The sequence below is a fragment of the Indicator indicator genome, chromosome 10, assembly GCF_027791375.1.
Source record: "Indicator indicator isolate 239-I01 chromosome 10, UM_Iind_1.1, whole genome shotgun sequence".
In the NCBI taxonomy this organism is placed as follows: Eukaryota; Metazoa; Chordata; class Aves; order Piciformes; family Indicatoridae; genus Indicator; species Indicator indicator.
In genome coordinates this window covers 7550617-7574651 of record NC_072019.1, presented here as the reverse complement: position 1 = coordinate 7574651, position 24035 = coordinate 7550617, and the positions used below count along the sequence as shown (strand labels likewise).

At 36.7% G+C, this 24035-nt stretch overlaps 2 protein-coding genes across 8 annotated transcripts in view; one reads left to right on the top strand and one right to left on the bottom strand.

The window, feature by feature from the left end:
* Positions 1-376, bottom strand: part of DNAJB4 (DnaJ heat shock protein family (Hsp40) member B4) — a 28071-nt gene extending 27695 nt beyond the window's left edge. Inside the window, exon 1 of one of the 3 annotated variants that reach the window (XM_054383913.1) lies at positions 350-376. The gene's annotated coding sequence lies outside the window, so the exon portion shown is untranslated. Of the gene's footprint in view, positions 1-164; positions 241-349 lie in introns of those variants that run through there. The other 2 variants (XM_054383910.1, XM_054383911.1) reach the window with 2 other exon arrangements.
* Positions 377-601: 225 nt separating this feature from the next.
* Positions 602-23352, top strand: FUBP1 (far upstream element binding protein 1). 5 transcript variants are annotated; one of them, XM_054384479.1, is made up of 22 exons: positions 602-789; positions 1962-2052; positions 3068-3130; positions 3985-4023; positions 4374-4413; positions 5230-5279; positions 5371-5442; positions 5727-5784; positions 7187-7349; positions 7427-7525; positions 7609-7710; positions 8367-8469; positions 8554-8654; positions 9209-9350; positions 10438-10598; positions 11235-11389; positions 11476-11555; positions 14311-14439; positions 15092-15166; positions 19438-19583; positions 22125-22163; positions 23086-23352. In XM_054384479.1, exons 1-22 carry the CDS (start codon positions 676-678, stop codon positions 23122-23124), a joined length of 2061 nt encoding a protein of 686 aa, XP_054240454.1. In that variant the 5' UTR covers positions 602-675; the 3' UTR covers positions 23125-23352. The 5 variants fall into 5 exon arrangements, with proteins under 5 accessions (XP_054240454.1, XP_054240455.1, XP_054240457.1 ...); XM_054384480.1 differs by having other exon boundaries at positions 22125-22172; positions 23094-23129; XM_054384482.1 differs by lacking the exon at positions 3068-3130.
* The last annotated feature ends 683 nt before the right edge of the window (positions 23353-24035 follow it).

Genomic DNA, 24035 nt, shown 5'->3' with positions numbered 1-24035 from the left:
CCAGTACTTAGCCGGGACGGGAATCAGTCATACAGAAACAGAACCACCAAAGCACCAAACACCTCCCCAGGCACAATATAAAGTAGGGGAGCAGGCGGCCAAACCACAGCGCTACCATTTCTCCTCAGGCCCCCTTCAGTTACTGCCATCACGCACGCATTCACCCAACCGCCAGCGCCTCAGATACCCCCAGGGCCAACCTTACTCCCGTCAGCCGCCGCGCCCCAGGTAGAGCTTCCCTCCGGGCACCCACAGCTCGAAGCCAATTCACGCGAGATCTAACCGCTGCGCTGCCCTCCCCAGCCTCCGCGTCATGTGACGCTCTCCGCCCTATCGCCGGGTGTCTAACCGTTCCTGCCACCATGGAAACATCGCGAGCTCGCGGCCCCTTCACCACACCCTTTCTTTCCCCCCTCCCCCCGCTGAAGGGTCCCCCCACGACGGCTCGAGTGGGAGGGGTGGGGAGGAGGGACCAGCCGAAACGCCGCGAGCTTTCTTCATCGTTCTCCAGCACCCCAATGAAATCTCGCTCATAGTCTCGCGAGGTTACGATGCTATCCCTCCCCCCTCCCAGAACACGATGCCGCGCAGGAATGTGAAAGGCTCCCGCCGGCCGCCATTTTCTTTCTTTCTTGGCAGACAGCGAGTGGGGCAGGAAGCGGTGGCTGAGCGACTATGGCGGACTATTCCACGGTGCCCCCTCCTGCTTCGGGCGCACCCGGAGGGGGCGGTGGTGGAGGTGGAGGAGTGAACGATGCCTTTAAAGACGCGCTGCAGAGGGCTAGGCAGGTGTGTGTGTGTGTGTAAACGTGGCTTTGCCAAATCAATGGGCCCTCAAGTCCCAGGGTCTGGAGGAAGCTGCCGACCAGGCCGCGGCGCCTAAGCTGCAGCAGAAGTTAGCGGACTGCACCCTGACGACGCTCGGTTCTGGGGAGGTTTGGAGGGGGGGGGCTTCTCAGCGAAGTATGCACTTATAAGGAGAGGGGGAAGCTTTGTCCTGTCTTCTCATCTTCTTCCGCGCACGCTTTGGTGACGGCCCGCGCCTCCTGCCATTGTTCCTTGGGCGGTGAAAGGTTTTAACAGTGAATCCTCTGCTCTTGCCGCTTCGCCATTGCCCGCTAGCAGACTGGGCGCCCCCAGTCCCCCGTGTCGGCCCAGAGTAATCCGCTCCATTTCAAGGCGGTGGGGTGGGGGGAGGGGTGGTGCGGGGTCCCTGCTGCCGGCCTGTGGGTAGGCAGAATCTCGGTCAGCGATTGTTGGCGCGCCCCGTTATCGGTAACGCGGTGTTTTGCTGGGCCGCTCGGGCGGCAGAGGGACGGAAGGGAGGGCGGCTCCGCGGCGCGCGGCCCGTATTGTGTTCCCTGAGGCGCCTCGGTGCCCGCTAACCTGTTCAGACCGGTTGGGAGGTGCTGCGGCCTGCGGAGCGAAGGCGGCGAGGGCTGTCTGTAAGGAAATTATTTTTCCCAGAGTTTCATTTGTAGTTTTTGTGCTCCACGGGCGATGTTTTTGTTATTATTCGGTCTAATTTTTCGTTTTGTCTGGCAATAGTCTATCTCAGTTGTGGCGGTATCTGAAGCTCCGAAGTGGTTGGGACAGCTAAGGTTTGAAATAGTTTTAGCGGTCAGGTCCTTTGTGAGATACCCCGGAGTGTCTCCTGAAGGATGAGTAGAAAAGGAAAAAGTGCCTGGTATTTGAAGGGCAGAGTTGGTTGGGGTTTTTTTAGATAATCAAGGAAATACAGGAAGCTTTGCTGTCGAAGAATGCAAGTCTTGAACATATTAGAAGATACCAATTTCTATGAATAAAACCGTTTTTACCGTAGGCTTCCATTTACCTGGGAACGTTTTAATATACGTTGTGTAAATAAAAATTATGTAGAAGACGTGGAATAAAGGAAGGGCGACAGAACTACATATACTTTAATTTTTTTTTTTTACTCGAAATATTTGCCTTTTGTTTAGATTGCAGCAAAAATTGGAGGAGATGCTGGCACATCAATGAATTCAAATGACTACGGTTATGGAGGACAAAAAAGACCTCTTGAGGATGGAGGTATGCAGTCGTTACTAGCTATATTTATTTTTGCTGAGTATGGCCACGGTGCTAGAGAGATTGCCCGTGATTTTTTTTGGTTTTGGGTGTGGGTTTTGGTTGGTTTGTTTGTTTGTTTTTCCCATAGCGCAGCATAAAAACATTTCGTTCACTTTATAGATCATGACATGTTTTTTCGTGTTCAGTTTAATGGGGAAATTTCTTTTGAACCATTGTGGTCTAACCTGAACTGAATGCAAGCCTCTTCTAAAATATTTTAAACATCGTTGAAATGCTACAGAGAGGAAAACGTATGCCGGGGAGGGGGAGTTAGGCAGATAAATTCATGGTTGAGACACGCTTGCACAGGTTTGTTATTTGTTGTGTAGAACAAATCGTTGTATAAAACAGATTACTGTTTCCGAGTTACAGTTAGAGTAGGAAGTGCTCACTCCTTAAATTTGACTGTTTCATATACTTTGTTACTGCACCGTTTCAAATGAAAGTATTAATGCATTTCATTGTATAAGCATAGGACTTTAAAAAAAGACAGGAAGTAAATTTTCTACCTTGTAGACACTTTTGTGTAGTCTATTATTTAAATCTGTAGCATGTGTGAAACCTGATAAGACCATACTTAAATCTTCTAACTTGTTGCAGCTTTTTGGATTTGCCTTATACTGCAGTACTTCTCCTGAAATGTATGTCGTCTTCTGTCTCTTACTAAGCAGTCAGTTCGAACTTAACAGGGTTTGGTATGTTTAATACACACACAAAATCCTGGCTAAATTGTGGAAAGAATTCTCTCAACTTGTTGAAATGTTCTCCTAGGTCTCACAAAAGAGCAATGCCTTTTTTCCTTTAAGTAGGTTGAAATTCAGTCTACAGAATGTAACTAAGGCTTTATATCAGGAGTTCTTGTGTCCTGTAATAAAGTTTTTTTTTTCCTATTAAAGGTGAGGTTTTTAATATACAAAAATGAGCTAATGATGCTTCAGATGATATATGTAATGTATTCTTTTTATTTTATGTGTAGATGGCTCTTGGACAAGTCCGAGCAGTACAACACACTGGGAGGGAATGCCCTCTCCTTTTAAAGGCAGGAATTTTTATTTATTACCTGTGTTTAGTATGTAAACATGACATAAACTAGTGGATCTTTCTGGATTGACACAAATATTTCTTGGAATGGAATATGTGTCTGAGTTTTTGCTGCACATGAATTATGGTGGTTCATATAACCTTTATTTTGGGGTGGGAAGGAAGCATCTGAAGTCAGTCTTTTCAGATACAGGTTAATTATGCCTTTTAGTCCTTTACTGTACAGAAAGGATTTGGATGGTAGTGTTGTAGTTGCTTTGAATCTGCTTTTTTTTGAAGTTTTATGCTATGAAATGCTTGATATTTGGATAGGAATTTTGTATCAACGTTCAGATTGGGATTGCATTGCCATGTGATACTGTTGTATTTTCAGATGTTTGATCTAGATTTGTGGTCATTGTCAGAATTTTTTTTCTCTAAGTCATTGATTTTTAAATACGGATTTGATTTTTTTTTCTTTTTTTTCTTTTTTACTATAGAAGCATCATTAGCTTGAGCAACCTACAGAGATAAACTTTGCTCCTTGTCTTAGTTAAGTTTCAGTGACCGGCTATCTTATGAGCAATCTACAGTGTGTTCTGAAAACTGCCTTTTCTTAAGCTACTGAATAGATATATGGAAAAATCTTAACATCTTTTCAGCTATACTAACCAAGTGCTGAGTGTTTCTGAGATTCTTTCTTTTATTCAGATGATCAACTCCCTGAATTGGAGGAAAAAAAAAAAAGAAAGAAAAGGAAAAAAAATAAAAGGGGGGACTAAAATACACTGGAAAGTTACAATTCACACTAAAAGGTGTAAACAGTTCCTGAATTTCTTGGCAAAAAAAATTTTAAAAATCTTAATTTTGCAGATCAACCAGATGCTAAGAAAGTTGCTCCTCAGAATGACTGTAAGTAATTTTTATTTTGTTGGCAAAAAAACCCCAAAACCTTACCCAGTGTACCATTGTCAGAACAAGAATTTGAAACTGTTCTGGTAGGTGATACTTGAAACAGTAAGACCAAAAGAATGTTGGGAGGGTTCATCTCTTATTTTCTTGGAGCAGTGTGAATCTGCTTTGTGAAACTGGCAATGTTGTCAGCAACAATTAGGAATCTTTTTAGCTGTTTTTAAACCTCTTCCTAATGCTTAAAAAGTCAACTTGGATGGAAGTTAGTACAATTAAGTTTTATCATCAGGGGAAAAGCTTAGTTGTTGTATTACTTGTTTAAATTCAATTTTAACAATATCTGTTTATAGCTTTTGGAAATCAGCTACCACCGATGCATCAACAACAAAGGTAAGAGTTACACCTACATCTTTTGTAGAGTTTTCCTTTTGACTGAAAGCAGTTTCCAGAATTTTTTCGGTGGTGATGTCAATGCATAAACTGTCTATATTTGTGTGATCCATTGAAATTTAGCTTCAGCAGGTCCAAAGCCATACACTTAAAAGTGCATCTGCTTTGCTGTCTTTTTCTTCCTGTTCTCAGCCTAGACTGAACATGAGGCATAAATGGAAAACACGTTGCTGCTTTGTGCTGTTTGAGCCTGGTTACATAGCGTAACCAGAAGTTGTAAGCAGATCTAAACGGGAAAGGGTTGACACTATCCTTAAAAAAAATAAACAAAACAACGATACCACAACAACAAGAAACCCCCAACTACTAATGAATTTCTGAACAAAATAGTAATTAAGACTTAAAACAATGTATTGGTAGGTTGGCTGGTCATGGATTTCTTCCCTAAACCATATCCAACTATTACTCTTATGCTTTGGCTGGTTCTGGTAGATGAGATGTTGAAACGTGGGTGTTTTCAGCATGCTTCAGTGGATATACAGGTGAAACTTAAAATGCTACATTGGCCTTATGTGTACCAAACATCTCTTAATAATGATGAAGGCAATTTTATATCCATTCATCTTGAACTTTTTGTAGTAATTGTCAGCTTATACTCAGTACTGTGCTTGCATAATGGCTTCTAATGGGAGGCAATGAAGCAAGGGCAATTGTAGGGGAACTAGCTTTCTGTAGTTGAATGGGAGAATATATACAAATTTAGTGCCAGTTTGGTCTCTGAATGAACTGTTGTCTTCTGTTTCACATTCTCTGTAGGTCTGTGATGACAGAGGAGTACAAAGTTCCAGATGGGATGGTTGGATTCAGTAAGTAGTGTGGTGTGGTGTTGTAGAATAGTGAGGGATGTTAGCAGAGGCTGTTAATACAAATAATATTTTTATATTTTCTTTCTCCAAGTAATTGGCAGAGGTGGAGAACAGATCTCACGCATACAGCAGGAGTCTGGCTGTAAAATACAGATTGCACCTGGTAACTATTCATGGAGGTTTTTTTTCTTTATTTTGCTGGGGGTTTTTTTGGTAGAAAGTTCAGAAGGCTGATCATTGCATTTAATTGCCTGAACATTCATTTAAGGTATTATTTTCATTTTTTGTGCTAATTGCAATTAACATGGTCTAAAGAAATGCAGAATGGTTTGATGCACTGGTTGTTCCACTTAAATGGAATTCCAGTAGTTTGCGTATTATGCTTAACTTCATAATCCATTTCTGACTTAACACTGCTGCTAAATTGGTTTTATTTTATGACCATAGATAGTGGAGGCCTGCCTGAAAGATCATGTATGCTAACTGGAACACCAGAGTCTGTTCAGTGAGTAAATGAAATTCCATATATTCATATTTTGCTGTGCGATGCACTGCATTTTTAAGGTTTAAATGTAATGTCTAGATAGTATGATTGCAAATACTATGTCTATCTTCTGTTGAAGAGGCAGTCTGACTGCGGTTCGGTGTATACATAAGAAAAAAGTTCCTGAACCTGCAGTCGGATCCCTCAGCATACTTAAAAGACAAAAATATGGAACTTAACTTTTTCAAGTCCAAATCTTATTGTAGGTAATACTTAACCATGCACTGGTTTCAGCTTGAGAAATATGTGAATGTATAGTAAAAAGAAATGTATGCAGAAAAGGAATTCTTCATTAACCATGAATTGGAAAATGTGGAAAATCATTAATGTGTGAGAGTATATGCTACTCAAAACCTAACCTATCAGAGTTGTTAAATGTCTTTGGTATAAATTAATGTATACTGAAAGTTATGAAAATGATGTCTCTGTAATGCCTATCAGCAAAGTCAACTTTTGCCTTCCCATATTCAGTGAAGACAATAATAGCTGTGAAAATGGGTGTATTTATTTTTCACTGTCACACAGTAATGGGTTGAAAATCAACTTGCCTTTTCTTTGCTAGGAAAGATCTGAAGAGTGAGCATACTTGGTATTGTCTCATGTTCACAAAGCCCTTCTTTTAAGGGAATTTTCTTTATTGTGCTTAGAAGGAAGTCCGTTTTTAACTAATGTTAGCACTGTAATTCTGATTTTAACTGCCGGCAACTGACATATGTGCGTGGTGAAAATACATTTGCTTTTGTCCACTGGTTTGGTAAAGGTTACAAGCACAACTGTCCTTTCACAACCTGAACCAAGCAGCAGCTATGGTAGTACTTAGTGTTAAAACTAGGTTTGTTTTACAGTCTTGATTTTTGTATTTTTTTTCCCTTTTTTATTTAACTTATGTCTGCCTTTAAGATTGGCTGTTAGTACAGTAAGTACAGTCATATGAGAAGTTACCTGTATGGCAATTTTTAATTTATTTTTAATGCACTAAAACCAGTAAATTGTGACCATTTCAAATCTTCTAATAGACATGGATTTTAATTAATAAATTACAAGATTTCCATCTTTTGCTCTGAATTAAGGTTTGATCAACGTGACTATATTCAGGGATGATGGTCATGTTTGAGGAGCTAACTTACGTGTGTTTTGTCAAGAGCCACCTTTTGTATTCTGACACTGGGGTCTTTTACCACATTATCTTGAAACTAATTTCTTAAGTTACTGTTACAGATTTACTGAGTTTGCCTAATATGTCTTAGCGATAATAATTACTTCTTCTGCAGAAACTTGCTAATTTAAAAAAAAAAAATCCAAGCAAGCTGGCGAGTGATACTTGTAGGAGTAAGTGTTTTTATAAATATATATTCCTTCACAGATCAGCAAAAAGATTACTTGATCAGATAGTTGAAAAGGGAAGGCCTGCACCTGGCTTTCATCATGGTGATGGACCTGGAAATGCAGTCCAAGAAATTATGATTCCAGCAAGTAAAGCAGGATTAGTTATTGGAAAAGGTGGAGAGACAATTAAACAATTACAGGTATGTATGTATCTTTTTTAAAATACATGATAATACTGAATTTGAATTTGCGTATTGACCTCCATTTTGTCAAATAGGAACGGGCAGGTGTCAAAATGGTCATGATTCAAGATGGTCCACAGAACACTGGTGCAGACAAGCCCCTTAGGATAACTGGAGACCCTTATAAAGTTCAGGTAAGGAGTCCTTCAGAATTCAGAGCATTTTAAAATCTGTTCTTATGTTGCAATACCTAAATGAACTTTCATTCTCCTTTTAGCAAGCCAAGGAAATGGTGCTGGAGTTAATTCGTGATCAAGGTGGCTTTAGAGAGGTGCGCAACGAATATGGGTCAAGAATAGGAGGAAATGAAGGGATAGACGTAAGCATGGTTGAAAAACTTGTTCACTGTATTTTGAGTTGTTAACATTAAAACGTTGAGATGGGTAATGACTGTGAAAGCTCTTAATCAGTTTCCAAAAGTGATTGTGGTGTGTAAGTATTACTTGATCATTGCTGAATTTATAACTTCAAATGGTGTGTAGTATTCCCTTTGTTACCAGCACTTCAGAACAGTTTCAGCTAGCTGGAGTTTTTTATCAAATAAGCAAGTTTGATGGCTAAGAATATAATGTCATTATAGAGATTAGTTTGGCCTTTATAGGAGGATATTTAAGTCTGCCTGTTAGGCAAGTTACAAACGTTCAGAGGTGAAGCTGAAAGTGTTGTCTTCTACAGTCTGCACTTCAGGCTTATTGGATCTTTTTGTTCTTTAATTTTGAGAAGCATGGTACCCACTGGAATTTCTCACTGTGGCAACTTGTAGTGCGTAGGATTTCTTTCTTTATGATGCTTTAATGCAGTATTTTCAAGGTTTGTATGTTGATACTAAAAAGGTAACAATTCAAAAAAGCCTGAAGTGGCATAGTGCTGGCCCTAGTTTACTATTCTCATATGTGACCCTTTAATTCTATGAATTTGATAAGAATATTTGCATCATCAACATCCTGAATAGCTTTTTATTTTCTTCTCTCAAAGGTTCCAATACCACGATTTGCTGTAGGTATTGTAATTGGAAGAAATGGAGAGATGATAAAGAAGATTCAAAATGATGCTGGTGTTAGGATCCAATTTAAGCCAGGTTGGTAGTATGTTCATAGGTTTCTGTAAATTGAGTGTAAATTTACTGGATTACATATACTAGAATAGTTCATTTTTATTCCAGATGATGGAACAACTCCAGATAGAATAGCCCAAATCACAGGGCCTCCTGACAGATGTCAGCATGCTGCAGAAATTATTACAGATCTCCTTCGAAGTGTTCAGGTTGAGTAATATGTTGTTTACCATTTACAATCTCCTGCCTGACTTTTGGGAAGACTTTTAGATTTCTAAAAATGTGTAAATTAGTGGTGTAATCAGAATCTCCCTCAAAGTTCAGTCTGGAATGTGAATGTTTTTTGCAAGCATGAGAATTATAATCCTAATACTGATTCAAAGTCAAGGCATTTCTTGATCTGTCTGATTTTAGAGCTGCTTCTTCTGCTGTGTTGTATTAATAGCTGATGTGATGCTACTTTCAGTTGTAATTGGTGTTTAAAAGGTGGTTTAAATGCTTATTGTGAGATGAGCCCCGCAGGTGCATTTACAGAAGGCATACAAATTCTGTCTTTGTACATGTGAAACGTTTTGCTTTCTTCTATGTATTTTTTCTTCATCTTTCATATGCACAGTTGTACAGAACATCTTCTGAAATTTAATTCATGTCTTCTGGAAAAGAAACTACTTTATTAAAACTATGTGATGCAGGCAGTTTGCATTAATAATTTGTTCACAGTCATTTTCATGGAACATGCTAATTTACTACATTTTCTTTTTAGGCTGGTAACCCTGGTGGACCAGGACCTGGTGGTCGAGGAAGGGGTAGAGGCCAAGGCAACTGGAACATGGGGCCTCCTGGTGGATTACAGGAATTCAACTTTATTGTTCCTACTGGCAAAACTGGATTAATCATTGGCAAAGGCAATATATCTTTTATATATATATATCTATATCTATGTGTGTATCTATATCTAGTAAAAAAACCATTCAGCTTTTCTATTTGTACATACTAGAGAGATGTTTCAAGAGGAGTCTCTGCAAATCAAACAACCTAATACTGCAAAATCATAACACTTCTAATATTTTTAGATTTTTCCTCACCAAAACAAATATTCCAATAGTTGAAAGTCAAGAACCACACGATACATCTAATACGCCTTTATAAGTACTGAGTTACATCAGTACTGTATGGTAGATTTTTAGATGATGCATCTCATAATTAATTTGCATTTGATACTGTTTGATTAGCCTTGTGTTACTGCATCTGTAACTCTTGTAACTAATTTTCTTCTGTTCCAGTGAAGATATTTCTGTAGTTCTAGTAGAATCCTGTAAAAATTTCTTATCTGTATTTTTATGAAAATAACTACTTTCAAATAATCTTGTTTTTAAAATGCTTTACTGTATGCCTCTAAATTAAATGCTTGATTTACGTTGATCTTCTGTTTTGTAATGTGTAATAGGCTGACATAGTTGAATTTATGACCTGGAAGGCTGTCTTGTTTATTTCTTTTTAAATGCTGAATGATCTCTGTATTGAAAACTTTGTCCCTGCTAATGATACAAGTAACTTCTCAGGATCTTGTAAAAAGAGCTGTTTTAGGGAGTTTTACTTCCTGGGTTTAGTGCACTGCAAAAAGTATGTGGCCTTTGCTGTCTAGTAGCTTCTGGGGTTTTTTTTATCATCTGTGAGGTTGTGCTTTAGTAATCTAATCTTACATGAATAGAGAAAGACCATGTTGTAGGAATTCTTTGCTGTTCTTTGAGTAACAGTACAGTGGTCTTTAAGAAATAATTTCTTTTTGCTTATTTATTGCAATCAAAGCTCTATACTAAACTGAGGAGGCTTTTTAAAAAAATATTTTTTATTAAAATCTTCTTGAGTGGCTTACAGAATAAGTGTCTTTGATTTCTCTACTGTTAGCTTCTATGCAGTTGACTTTCTCTAATTTGTATCTTACTATTTTCACCTTAATGCTTGTTATAAAAGCTGTATATTGCATTGTAGGTGGTGAGACTATTAAAAGCATAAGCCAGCAGTCTGGTGCTAGAATAGAACTTCAAAGAAATCCTCCACCCAATGCAGATCCAAACATGAAGATGTTTACTATCCGTGGAACACCCCAGCAAATAGATTATGCAAGACAACTTATAGAAGAAAAGATTGGAGTGAGTGTATAAGTGTATTTCTGTTTACTATAACTAAACAGAATAGGATTCTAATATTCTTTTGCGTAGACTTTCAATTTCACTTCCAAATTAGTTAATCAGATGGTAATCTGATTAACACATGGTAACACATGGTAATCTGTGTTTAAAGTAATATAAACATAACTTGATAAACCAAAAGAAGCAAGAACTGGAAATGTCAAGAAGCAATTGGTTACTTCAATGTAATACTTTGATCTCTTGGTCAAAGTTGTTGAAGATGATCGCTTTGTGTATAATGAAAAACGTGATTACTTCAAAGTTCCTCGATATTCATAAAGCTACTAAACTGTGTTTAGTTTTTCAGTCTTGATGTGTTTTAGGTAGAGTTTTAATCCAAGTATACACTCTCTATTTTAACTGCACTTTTGTTTGCATATATATCCATGTAATCAAATTTAGTGCCTGGTTTTTGTACCTGATACTGCAAACATTTAATTAGCATGATTAGCCAGGTTTAGATTATTTTCAAACACTGACAGCCTTTTAGTTTATGTGGTTTGATAAAATGCAACTTGTGGAAAAAACCAAACTTCTAAACTGCTAGAAAATTGAGACTTTGAAGGTTTGTTTTCATCTGTGTGTTGTTGTTTACAGGGTCCAGTAAATCCATTGGGTCCACCTGTTCCCCATGGACCCCATGGTGTTGTTCCTGGCCCACATGGACCTCCTGGGCCACCAGGTCCTGGTGCTCCTATGGGACCATATAACCCAGCTCCTTATAATCCAGGGCCTCCTGGCCCTGCACCTCAGTAAGTACTGCTTCAGCTGTTTCTTTTTTTGTAGGGTGGCCCTGGGACTGGCTTTTCACTGTATGTGTATTACTTGGCTTTTGTAGTGGTCCTCCAGCTCCATATGCTCCACAGGGATGGGGAAATGCATATCCACACTGGCAGCCACCAAATCCACCAGATCCTGGTAAGAAGTGTCACAGTTTTTGTACTGTGGTATGGATTTGCTTTGAGTACATCCATTTTGTCCTTGGAATTACATACATTCAAAATTCATTTGTGTTATGCTAGTAAATCTGAAAAGGTCCTGTTCTTCGGTCTTTACTGATTATCACTTTACATATGTTTTATACTTTCTACATGTTTGTGAGATGTTGAAATTCAGTTGGAATGTGCTTCTTTATTAAACATTCTTAATATTGCATCCTAATTTATGATAATTTTTGCAAGACTGTTTAACTGATTTTTCTGATGGTTCTTCAGCTTTTCTTTCCCTTCTAGTCAATGACAGTTTACAAGACCCCTTACAATCTCACTGATCCTGACTTTGCACAGTTTATGCTATATCATAGATCTAGCTTTTATTAACCTGTATGAGATTGCTTCTCAGGCAAATGTATTTTGATCAGCCTGTTTTGAGGAATGAAATGTAAGGCTGAGCTGTTGTTAATACAGTAAAAATAGTTAGGATTGTATATTCTGAGCTTTTGCTGATAGTTGTGGTTTTTCTTCTGAAAACTATCTGTAGAATGTTTCCTCTATTTCCGTTTATCTTTGTTAAGACCAGGAGTTTTTTCTTAGTTGCAACTTCCCAGAGTTCTAGTATCCTGCTTTTCTTTAAGTTCCATCCTTTGATTGGACTAGAGCATATGGGAAAACCGAACTGCAGTCACAGAAGGCATGGTAAGGCTAGATGCTTAAGTCACTTGGACCACATTTGTTAGAGGTAGAACTTCTGCAGAACTTCAACCAATCTCAATTTTTTTTTTGTAGTAAATGGTAAAAATATTTTTCTGATAGCCACTGGTCCTCATACACGTTCCACTAGTGAAATAGGGGAGGGCTTTGGAGAATGTGACAGTCCAAAATCTTTGTGTTCAGGTCTCTTATGTCTTTTCTTGGCAAAGAGCGATCTCTGGTTTCCATTCTCAAACTTCTATAAAAGATAACTCTGCATGCATTCACTTTAGTGCTTTTAAATGCCTTTTGTCATTATTTAAAAGTAAAATTATTCAAAGTGACTCGCCTTGAAGTCTCAGCATACTAAATGTGTCATTTAATCCCAAACCGCTGCCAAAATCTTGCAAACTTTATATGACTTTTGGATTTTTAAAAATAATTTATGTAGATAAAGATCTGTAAGAAAATGGGCAAATGACTTATCTTGATGTCATCTTGATAATAATTTTTATAACCCTTTTTATTTTTTTATAAAATACTGAATACTCTTAAAAATGTAATGAAGTTTTCCTTTGTGCAGTTGAAGTTGACGTGTCTTGGGTAGCATTTACTTGGATGAGTTTTGTACAGATTTACCCATAGTTGCTTATTTCAGTGTAACAAATGGGTTATTTTAGTTCTTTTTTTCAGAACTGCATTCTCCAGAACCATGCTCTCCTCTTGTCATGTGAAAGTGGAGCTAGTTACTACAGTCAGATTTCTTTGGAAATTCAGTGAATCCTACTCTGTTCTTCTATTCTAGAGAAGTAGCTACTAAGGGGAAGGAGGGGGGGAACGGAGCAATGGCTCATTTGGTATTTGCAGGTAACCTTAGAATGTAGTACATCTTAGTTTAAATCCACTATTGTTGATAGAAGCAGTGTAATTTAAAAAGGAAACTGTGTTAACATTGTTTTCCATATGCTGAAAAACTGCATTTTAAGTGGTTACATCTTAAAAAAAAACGTTGTCATGGATTTCTTATTCCTGAATGCCTTTTTTGGGGGGGATTTTTTTTTTTTATTCTCTTCAGTAAGTCACTGCCTTACCTGTTTTGTGTTTGGAATGGGATATACTTGCATTCCCATGTATTCTAAGCTATCAGTGTTGTCTGTATCCTTCTGTCAAGTTCTCTCCACAGCTGACCACATTTATTGGCAGTTATTTTTTTTTTCTTTAAGGATGCAAATAATGTTAAAGGATGCCAGTTGTGTTACAGAATGTTACTTTCTCTAGTAGCAGACTTGCAGGGTTTGTATATTGCCAGTGCAGTAATGTAATCAATCTTTGTGGCTTTCCTAAAGGTTGTGTATGTGAAATGGAGAAGTAATGCTCTAGGAAACAGCATCGTTCGCCTGCCTAGCTGTAGTTAAAAAATAAGGGAAGCATATAGATAGCCCCAGAAGATGCAAATGTTACTATTATTTATTACACTAAAAATCTGTAAATAGTGATGCATTTTAGTCATGTGTGGGATTTCAGGTTCTTAAAATACTTTGTGTTTCTCTATTTTACTGCTACTGTAAAGTTTAACCAACAAACATTGCAAATACCAAGTAAGATCTGTATTCTTCTGTTTCAGAAATGTGTATTTGCCATGCCTCTTCCACCTGTACCAGTGTCATTAGTGAGGTTATAATGAAAGTAAAACTACTGAAACCGTTTGGTGCATTTTAGAACGGTTCATTGTTGCTACCATTTAGTAGCTTGACTGTTGAACAGAAACAGATATTCAAGATTATTTAATCACGCTTAAAAATTAGTAAACTATATTGTAGTGGTAAGGCTTCTAGAATGATTTTCTCATCAGTTTTCGTACAATACACTTACCTGAAACCTGACTAAAAGTTTGTGCTAGAAAGAAAATGTACTGACAGGGTGTACATGGTTTTTGGTTTAGATTAATTTTCTTTGGAGGAAAATGTGATTACTTAGAAGAGGGTTAACTGAGGACAGCATTTTGTTCATGCTGCCTTTTTAAATGCTTGCATTTTGTTTCATAGGTAAGCCAGGAACAGATCCCAACTCAGCAGCTTGGGCAGCTTATTATGCTCACTACTATCAGCAGCAAGCACAGCCACCACCTGCAGCCCCTCCTGGTGGGCCAGCTACAACCCAAACTAATGGACAAGGTAGCAGTGTAGTAAAATGATACATTTATCATTCTTGGGAGTATAGATAATCACATTAGTTTTTGTTGTCTTCAAATATTGAGTAGATTTACTGTAATGTAGCTGGTTTTCTTGGAAAACTCTTGCTTACAGCCTTCATCATTGCTTTTCTTGATTTCAACAGTAATAAGATAATGAATGTGTTTACCTTGAAATGTACTCTGAAGAGAATTTTGCTGCAACTTGAGCTGACTTAATTACATCTACGTAGTGCAGGCAGTCATAACTGAAAATGGAATGAGACAGACTGATAACTGTCATGTACTTACACAGTAACATCACTTCCAGTGGGTTTAGGACAATGGCAGTTGTAGTTTTTAGTTGTATTAGTATACTTATTGTGCCTATATGAGACTTAACACTTAAATTCTAGGTAATATTTTGTACTGTTAGTGGAGTGCGTTTCCTGAATCTTTAAAACTTGCTGAACGCTTCAAATATATTTTACTAATTGTTTATATTTGTAGTAGTTTGTACTATGTAGATTTATGGTGTCATATTTGAGTGCCACTCTTTGAGATTGTTACTGAAAAATACAGCTGATTACTTGTAAATAGTTTAATATGAAACAAAACACAGCAGTTTTATTTTGACTATTTTTAATGAAATTCAGGAGATCAACCAAATCCAGCACCAGCAGGGCAGGTTGACTATACAAAAGCCTGGGAAGAGTACTACAAGAAAATGGGTATGTTTGCATGGTTTTGCTGTTGTTGCATAGTAGAATGTTTTTAAGAGTTCTGTATCTCATTGTATGACTTTACGCCCCCCTTCAAAAACTAAAAACGTACTAAAAACCTCTGTTTCTTCTGAACCATATACTGCTAAAGGCCCTGAATACATCAGAAAAACAGACTTAATTTGTGGTGTTTGCCTTCTTTGTTAGTTCTGTCTTAATACTCTTCAGATTACAGATTTATGTTTGTTTTGTTTTCCTTGAAACTTGCATTCTGTGTCCCAGGTTATTACAGCATCGTAACTAGCTCATTTTTTATCATGCACATTTTAAATAGTACTTGCTTTGAAGCACCTAAGAGCTGTGTTTAACTTGCAGGTTATGTGCTGGGTTTTGTTTTGTTTTTCAAAATATTTTGCTTGAGCTGATTTATGAAACTGAAGTTCATTTCCTAGTTTATGATTTCATCATTTGCTAAATAAGGAAAGAAATTGTCGACTTGATGCATTGGCAGAAGGTGCTGTTAAATAATTGGAATGTCTTGTAGGCCAGTGTTTTATCCATAGTATCACCTTGTGGATGTTGTAGTTGGTGTAGATTTGTATCCTGAGGACTAGTGGGCTTTCAAATTACTTGGTACAGCATAACTACCTTTATTCTTTATTTTGACACAGTATAAGTGATAAAATGAAAGAGAGAACATAAGATGATTTACTTCAAGAACTGTGTATCAAACTAAAAATTGCAGCACATACTGCAAATGTGATGTTTAAGATGTGATGGGCCTTTCTATTTTCCCTCTTCACCTCTCACTTAACTACTCTTTTTCAATTTACTGTCTCTCTTAGTTCAGCTCAGATAGTTCACTGCAAGGTTCTGGGGTTTTTCACTGTGTTTTTAAGAATAAGGGAGTTTGTTGGCAGGGGCTCTGCCATCTTTCTAATTTACTATTCCTGGAAAGAAGTGTCTGGGTTGCACTACTCTTGTATTTGCTCTAATTAAGTAAGAGCTAGTTACAGGGTGTTGGAATAGAATGTCTGGCAGCAATTACAGTGTCAACCCAAAAAAAGGTAGGCATTGGAAAATGTAAAACATCCGAAGGAAAAACAGAAGAGCACTTCTGATCTTCATTTCTTTTTGTAGTTCGAGTTGGCCTGAAGGAGACCTTCTGATGTCTCCACCTGTATAACTTCACTGAATAAATCATGTGATTTTTTTGCTTCTTCAGCATGTTGTGAAAATCTTGGTAATGGAAGATACCATTTGTCTTAAGATACACTTAAAAAAGAGGAAGAACTTAACAAGTTGAAGGGCAGAGAATTCACCAAAGTTGATTTAGTACTAAAAGGAGGTGTTTTTTCCTGCCTCCTTAACAACAGGGTTTAGTAGAAAATCTGAAGAACAAGGAAGTTAACCATTAACAGGTTTATGATGTCTCCAGGCTCTCAAATACAGTGACTACCATTTGTGCTTCTTAGAGTACTGTAATACTCCTGTTTGCATTAACTTGTTGAAAAAGGGGAAAGTAGCTATTACAAGTCACTCACTCTCTGACTCTCTCAGATTTTTTTACAACACAAGTAATTACACAAACAACAATTTATGGAGGACTGAACTGAAACTTGGGACTTTCTGAGCTCAAGCAGTTTTATTTTTGCTGGCAAAGAAAATGATAATCCTTATAAAAGTACTGCACCGAACAAGTTGGATATGATACTACAGTTGGTGTTCTGAGTTTTCTTATACAATAGTTTAGCTTTTGAGTACAACGATGCTATTATCTTTAATTGGAGATAGGGCATTTTTATTTTTCTTTACAAGAATTGAAATAAAGATTTGCATAATGTCTCTAAAAATGTTCCAAGGATAACGCTTCCCTCTAAACATGAAGTCAGATCTTAGTGAGTGATCCTCAGCACTGCAGCAGGAAAGAGGACAAAGAAAATTTCCTGTCACTAGAACCACCCTTGGCAATTTGAGTAGTGGAAGAAATGTAGAGTCATCTGGCATTTTCTTACCTTTCCCTTTAAGAAAGGCTGTTTGTATTTCCTTTGTTAGTGTTCCAGTTGAATCTGGACATGAATCAGCATGTGGTGTTTCAGTGCAGTTCTGTGCTCTGAAAGGGAGTTGACTAAACAGACAAGCTTCAAGTGTAGGTTGAGAATTGCCTGCAGTACTTAGTAGGGGAATTATGCAGGTAAAACACTCTTTGAGTTTTTACTAACTGGACAGAAGTCCAGTTTGACATCTTTGAGTAGATGTTAAACTTCCTGTATTGGATTTATTATTTGAATTTCAGCACTGCCATGGGATAGCTGACTGAATGCCTTGTATGTGACATTCAGCTGTGCTGACGACTGTGACATAGCTAAATAATTTTAAAATTAATAGTGATTTGCAAAACCTGTATCCTGGGATAATTTGTGTAAGCATATTAAAGATCTTTTTGATTAAAACAATCAGAGGCATAAATCACAGATTGTGGTAAAATATAAAGTGTTCCTTTAGCTCTTAGGATTTGAAGAAATCAAATTTTTTCTATGACAACAATTGTTTTACTGTATGAGCAAGAAATTATGAAGGGTTTTGTGTGGTTTTGGTTTTTTTGTTTGGTTGGTTTGTGTGGATTTTTTTTATGTATCTACAGTGCAAGCTGGAAAACTATGTAAGCTGTGTAGAAGGTTGAGAATTGGGAGATTGTATTTGAAGATGCTTGGGATAGTGCTTTGCCAAATATTACCTAATGTTTTTTGAGAGGATTAGGAGAGTACACACACATTGGGAATGTGATGTTCTTCATGTGAACTTAAGTTATAAAAACAAAAAAAAAAAAAACCCAAAACCAATAAACTCAACCTTTTATCTGATACCTATCTAGATTCTAAAGATTAGAATCTTGGATACTCATGTTCCCCAGAAGGTTGCTCAGTGGTCCTAAATGCAAATAAGTCTGAGGTATTTTCAGATAGGATTTAAAGCTTTAGCTTGTCATCTTTTGGAAGCTTCCCCATCTTTTTGATAGCAGAACAGAGGATTTGGTGAACGTTGAGTTTGTACAGGGTGCAGGCTTGCGTTTTGCTTGGATTTATTAGATGTGGTTGGATGTGCCATTTTGGTTTTGTTCTTGTTTCCTAGTATTACAGGAAAAGGAGGTGTGTTTTATGTATTCTAATTCTTTAAACATTTGATTTGAAAAAATAACCCTTTAAGAAGAGATCAGAAAAATGTCGTATCACAGTAGTAATAATTCTGGCTTGGAAGTTCCAGAATCTTAAAATTAAGCGCTCCATATAAAAACCCTTCTATTATGTGCAAGTGTGAGGACAGATGATGGGACAGATTATTGTTCTGCTTGTGGTCAGGCACATTGTGCATTGGTAATTGCAAAAACGCCTATTAAAAAAAATGTGTGGATAGTCATAATAAGTGGAGTGTTTGATGCTTCTGAAAGAAGGGAAAAAGGAAGAAAATACATCTATGACAAACCTTTCTTCAAAGGAACAGCACAAATGAGGTCCTAAAGTTGACTATCATTTTGGATGTAGTGTGTGGTGGGTGCTTGGGGGTTTTTGTGTTTGTTTTTGTTTGGTAGGTTGGTTTGGTTTTTGGACATGCTAAAGAGTTCATGCGTATTGTAAAGGTTTTTAAGCTGCAAGTTTATTTTGTCGGAAGCACCAGTATATCTCAGTTGTAGATCTGGGCAAGTGTGTGTCAGTGTGCACACTGTTATTTCTAGAAGACTGGGGACTTATGCAGAGGTTGGATGGGGAAGTTTGAGGACTGTATTCTGTGGTGGAGTAAGTTCTTACAAAAAATAAATGTTCTTTTTGAAAACGAATCTGCAGTAACATTGCGGTAGCATTAAAGTAAAAATTGGAGGATTTTTAATAAATTTGCATCTGATCAGTTAATGTGTGCAGTCTGTACAATAAGATGAAGTCACTTTATTACAAAAGTCAACTTTATCTGTTGATCAGTATTTTAATTTAAACGCTACCAGTTGTTCAGGTCAGTCTAGGTTTTTGCTCTGGAACTTGAATCAAGAGATAGGAAAAAAAGAAAAACCTTTACCGTTCCTCAGTTTTGTCCTCAGTTTTGTTATACTTGGGAATCATTGTATTAAACTAAGAGGCTGAGTGGTTAGCTGAAAAAAAAACACCAAAAATTATTCAGAAGCCTCAGAGGAATATTGCAAGAAACTAGGTGATCCTTGTTAGTGTGAATTTTGGAATTTTGTTATTTCTATTGCAACAGAATAGCTGTATGTTTTTAATTATTTGTAGGTCAAGCAGTTCCTGCCCCTGCTGGGGCTCCTCCAGGTGGTCAACCAGATTACAGTGCAGCATGGGCTGAGTACTACAGGCAACAGGCAGCATATTATGCCCAGACAAGTCCACAGGGAATGCCACAACATCCTCCAGCACCACAGGTATAAAGTTTTTCTGTTTACTGGCTGGCTTCTCTTTCAGTGGTTTATAGATTTAAATTCTTCTTTTTTTTTTTTTTTTTTTTTTCTTTTGCATGTCTCCTCTTTGTTACCTGTGGAGTATGCATCTCTTCTTTTTTTATCTTTTTTTTTTTTTTCCCTAGCGAAGTAACTATCAGTATAATTAATAGATGACTTTGTTTACCTGATAACTTGAGTTCTGTATCTATCCATGTTTGGTGATTATGTTTGTGTGCTTTTTTTTGAAAAAAAAAAAAAAAAAGAAAAAAACTTTCTCCTCCCAGGGTTTTGAAAACCATGCAAGAAGCCACCACCATTTACATTAACCAATTTTTCTTTCTTAAAGGCTTCACTCCTGAGTTAGCTCGATTTGAAGGATTTTCTTTAACATTTTGTGTATCTCTTATGTATCTCTTCTGCACAGGGCCAATAATAAGAAGTGGACAATACAGTATTTGCTTCATTGTGTGGGGGAAAAAACCTTTGTTAAATGTATGGATGCAGACGCCTTGATGAAGATCTTAATTTTGTTTGGTTAAAAAAATAGTGGTTTTGAAAATGTACAAAATATCTATCACTACTGATAGGAGGTAATATTTCTGTGTAGAAATGAAAAATGGTTTGTTTTTAGTATTAGTGTAGATGTACACATTCCAGCAAATGTATTTGCAATTATGTGGTCAATGCTTTGTGATATAAATGTACTTTTTCAATGTATACTTTATCACTTTTAAAATGCCTGTTTTGTGCTTTACAATAAATAATATGAAACCTCCTGTGTCGGTAAGTTGGATATTTGGGTATATAAAGAATTAGAAGATTGGTTTGCAACGCTGAATCAAGGTACCTGTACACAAATTAGATGACTTTTGGTTTTATCCCTATGAAACATTTTGTTGAGTTTAAAAACTTGTCGTTAGCATGTTTTTTTTCCCCCCTCTTCCAGAATAGTTGTAGGTGGAGGATCTCTTTCATTCATTGTATTTTGCTGCCTAGCACCAGTAATCTTGATACTTTAATTTTCTTTCTATTTGATTAAAACTGCATGTTTAAGAAAGTGATCTTTTGGCATACTTCCATTGCATTAACAGTGAAATTTCCTTTTATACATGACCACTGTTTCAGACCTGTGCAGCTGCTATAACAGATAACTTTTATTCTCAACTGAAAAACTGTTCCTGCATAACTATTTTATGGATTTTTTTTTTCACACTTCTTAAAATTTATTTTAAGTGTAATGTGCTTAAGCCTCCAGTTCGAAGTAGTACACTTCAAAATTCAGTTTAGGAAAGTCAATGTGGTATGCAGTTAGAAAAATTGCATCTGTCCTTAAAACACTGTTTTGTTTGAGTGGTGGGAGTGGTTGAGAACTTCCTGCAGAGCAGATAACTTCTGTTTGTCAGTACTCAAGTATTTGAATCAAGTGACTTTTTTTTATATCTATACTTGAAATTGATTGCTCTGATGCTCATACTAAAAAATCTGATTCATTTGAAATCTTGTGTTTGCTCTTTGCATATATATTGGCTCTTTGCATATATTAGACTACATGCAATACAGTCTTGTCTTGCCATTGTCTGTTGAAGTGCAGGTTTGATCCAGCCAGTATAGAACTAGCTCTGTAGGGGTGAGGAGGACTGTGCTGTGTATCATCCTTGATTGTTCCTTCAAGGAGCATTGCACTGTAAGTACATCAGAATGACAAATTGATGAACTGCAACAGTATCTTTTTGTCAATGTTCCACATAATGAAAATGCCATACTTGTGTGACTTATGTTGGAATACAGTGCTGGTATCTTAGGAAATCATAAATGCTTCTTAATTCAGAAACGTAGATTTGTGTATATATACATATATATACATATACATAATAAGAGCTTTGTGGGTAAGTATTCCTGAAACGTTTAGCAGTAGCTAAAGAAAATCATAGTACTCCTGAGACAGCTGTATCATTGAGTGTTTTTAAAGTATGCATATTGTAACATTGAAGTCTTTGGAACTACTTGTTAGATGGGAGTTGTCTTTGTCTTCAGATAGTTAGCAGCTATGTAGTGATGTAGGTATATTTTAAGTAAAACTGTTACTTGCTTTATGTTTTGGAACGCCATATTGTTGCTTTGAGAGAATACATTTTTTTTTTAGGGTGGCTGCACAAAGAAGTAAAAATTAAGGCTCGAAAATTGAAGTAGTTTATTCAGGTAATTAGCAATATATGTTTTGTGCTGCAGAAATGGAAGGAATTATTTTTATCCCTTTTAAGATTAGGAATTATTCTGGTAGTTTAAGAAAGACTAGGACAGCATTTACTATCTTTAGTGTAGGGTATGAAGTTTAATAGTTTGGATATTTTGCATGAAGTTTGTAGATAATCTTATAGAATGGTGCATTTATTATGTACTAAACTGAGCGAAATTAAATTCACTGGATTCTCTTATTCACAAAATGGAGGCTGTTGATTTTGATTCATTTAAGGTATAAAATCTTTATTAATTGCAAACAGTGCAATTATTTATACTTCACAGTGCCTTCCCAGACCTTCCACCTTAGGTTCTGCTGCAAAAAAGCAACAGGTAAGCACAACCTAAGGAAGTATATAAATTAATCTATTTCAGTACATTAATGTTGTCCCTGTGAGATCTTTGTGGTTGTGTATTGAAAAGCAATCTGCTGCTTTCCCAAATGCATTGTAACTCACGGTTCCATTTCAGTGGAAAGTCTTTAACTTTTTAAACAACTGTTTATATTTCTAGGTAAATATGTACTTTTTTTATACCTTTTTTTTTTGAGAAGAGATGAGTAGATTGCGGTAATTAAACCTGATCAGAATATGTCAGTTTTCCTCAAGTAGCTAATTGTTGCAATAAAAGAATCAAAACCTTTTAAAATATGCAGGAATTACTTTGGTTAGAAACGTCAACAGCCTTCACAAATGTTTTTTATATTAGGGCACTATTCCCATTCAAACCCATGAAACCTGAATATAAAGAATGTGACTTGTTGTTATCATTGAACTTGATAACTTGTCTTATAGTGTATTAGTAGAATTTTTAGATAACTTAGATTCCTTATACATACTTGACATGGTAGGAAAGCATTTTGGAGTTTCACAGCTGTTTCACAGTTGTTCTAACTGAAAAAGCATGTGCACCAATTAAATGTTAACAGTACAGCAAATAGTATTTTATTCATATAGCAGTCAGTGTATCCTGTTTCTTGATACTTTAACTGAATTGCTGTATATTTTGATAGTTAAAAATGTTTGTATGTCTTACAGATGGTCTGGTACAGGTTTTTGTTTCTGGGTTTTGTGTTGTGTTTTTGTTTTGGGTTTGTTATTTTGTTTTTGTTTTTTTTAGCTTACAGTAAAGCAGCATCTATTTGGGTTTTTGTTGATTATTCTGTTTCTAAAATGTGCTGCTCCTCTTTCAAAAGTCCTGCTTACCTTACAACAAAAAAATACTCAAAAATCCTGCCTTCATTTTCACACACAGTGCTGAAGATGCTGCAAGCACCAAATCATAGCTCATAGAATCAGGTCCTGAGATAGTTACTACCAGTAAAGAGGAATCCTTTGAGTGTATGCCATTGGTGAGCCGATGAGCATGGACCATAGAAGGGCTCCATGTAGAAGGTAAAATTGGCAAAAACATAAGACTTGAAATGTATCCCATACATAATGGTGTAGGGTATATTTTTTTGTCTTGATCACTTCTCATTCTTTAAAGTATTATTTGTTTGACCATAAATGTTCCATAATCTGTTAAGTTTTTTTTTAACTGATTTAATAATATAAACCACCTATTTTAATTTATATTCTTCTAAATAGCCAAGCTTAGATATGTTCAATTTTTTAACTAATAGTTGTGCTTCAGTTTTTCAAGCCACTTACTATTTCATCTGTAGTTTGATATGTAACTGCATTTTTGATGTGAGAAAAGGTTAGGTGTGTACCACTTGGATTTTGATACTGTGAATTTAGTGTTGGGGTGAGTCATTTGTTCACTTTTTTACATTATACTGTTGTCTTCAACTGTTGTTAAGTATCTTAAGTTTTCCAATTACACACTTAGCCAGTGGGAGGAGATAGAGAAGAAAAAACAGTTTATTGGTATGTTGCTAGTGTGTGGACGATGAGATGTTCCTGTGTTGCATTTGAGGCGTACTGACCTACAGGTTTCTCACTGCTGGGCTTACAGGCATGTTATTGTTTTGCTAAGCGTAGTGTTTATTTTTCAACTCTTCGTCTCCAAACTCATGGTTCATAGGGGAAGAGAAAATAGATTTGAGTTACCCTGATTCAAAAAGATAAGTGGACTTTCTTAGAAATGTAACGAGCTTGTCTTTCAAATGTTTTCTGCTATTTCCTCCCCCCACGCACACACCTTAGAGTCTTACAAATAAAATAGAACGTGAAGAGTACAAAAAGTTTAAAA

Excerpts from the sequence above, each read along its gene's own strand:
- FUBP1 (XM_054384479.1), top strand. The coding sequence starts at position 676 with ATGGCGGACTATTCCACGGTGCCCCCTCCTGCTTCGGGCGCACCCGGA. Across the intron at positions 10,599-11,234 it reads TTATAGAAGAAAAGATTGGA|GGTCCAGTAAATCCATTGGG; the intron begins GTGAGTGTATAA and ends TGTTGTTTACAG. Across the intron at positions 11,556-14,310 it reads ACCAAATCCACCAGATCCTG|GTAAGCCAGGAACAGATCCC; the intron begins GTAAGAAGTGTC and ends TTTGTTTCATAG.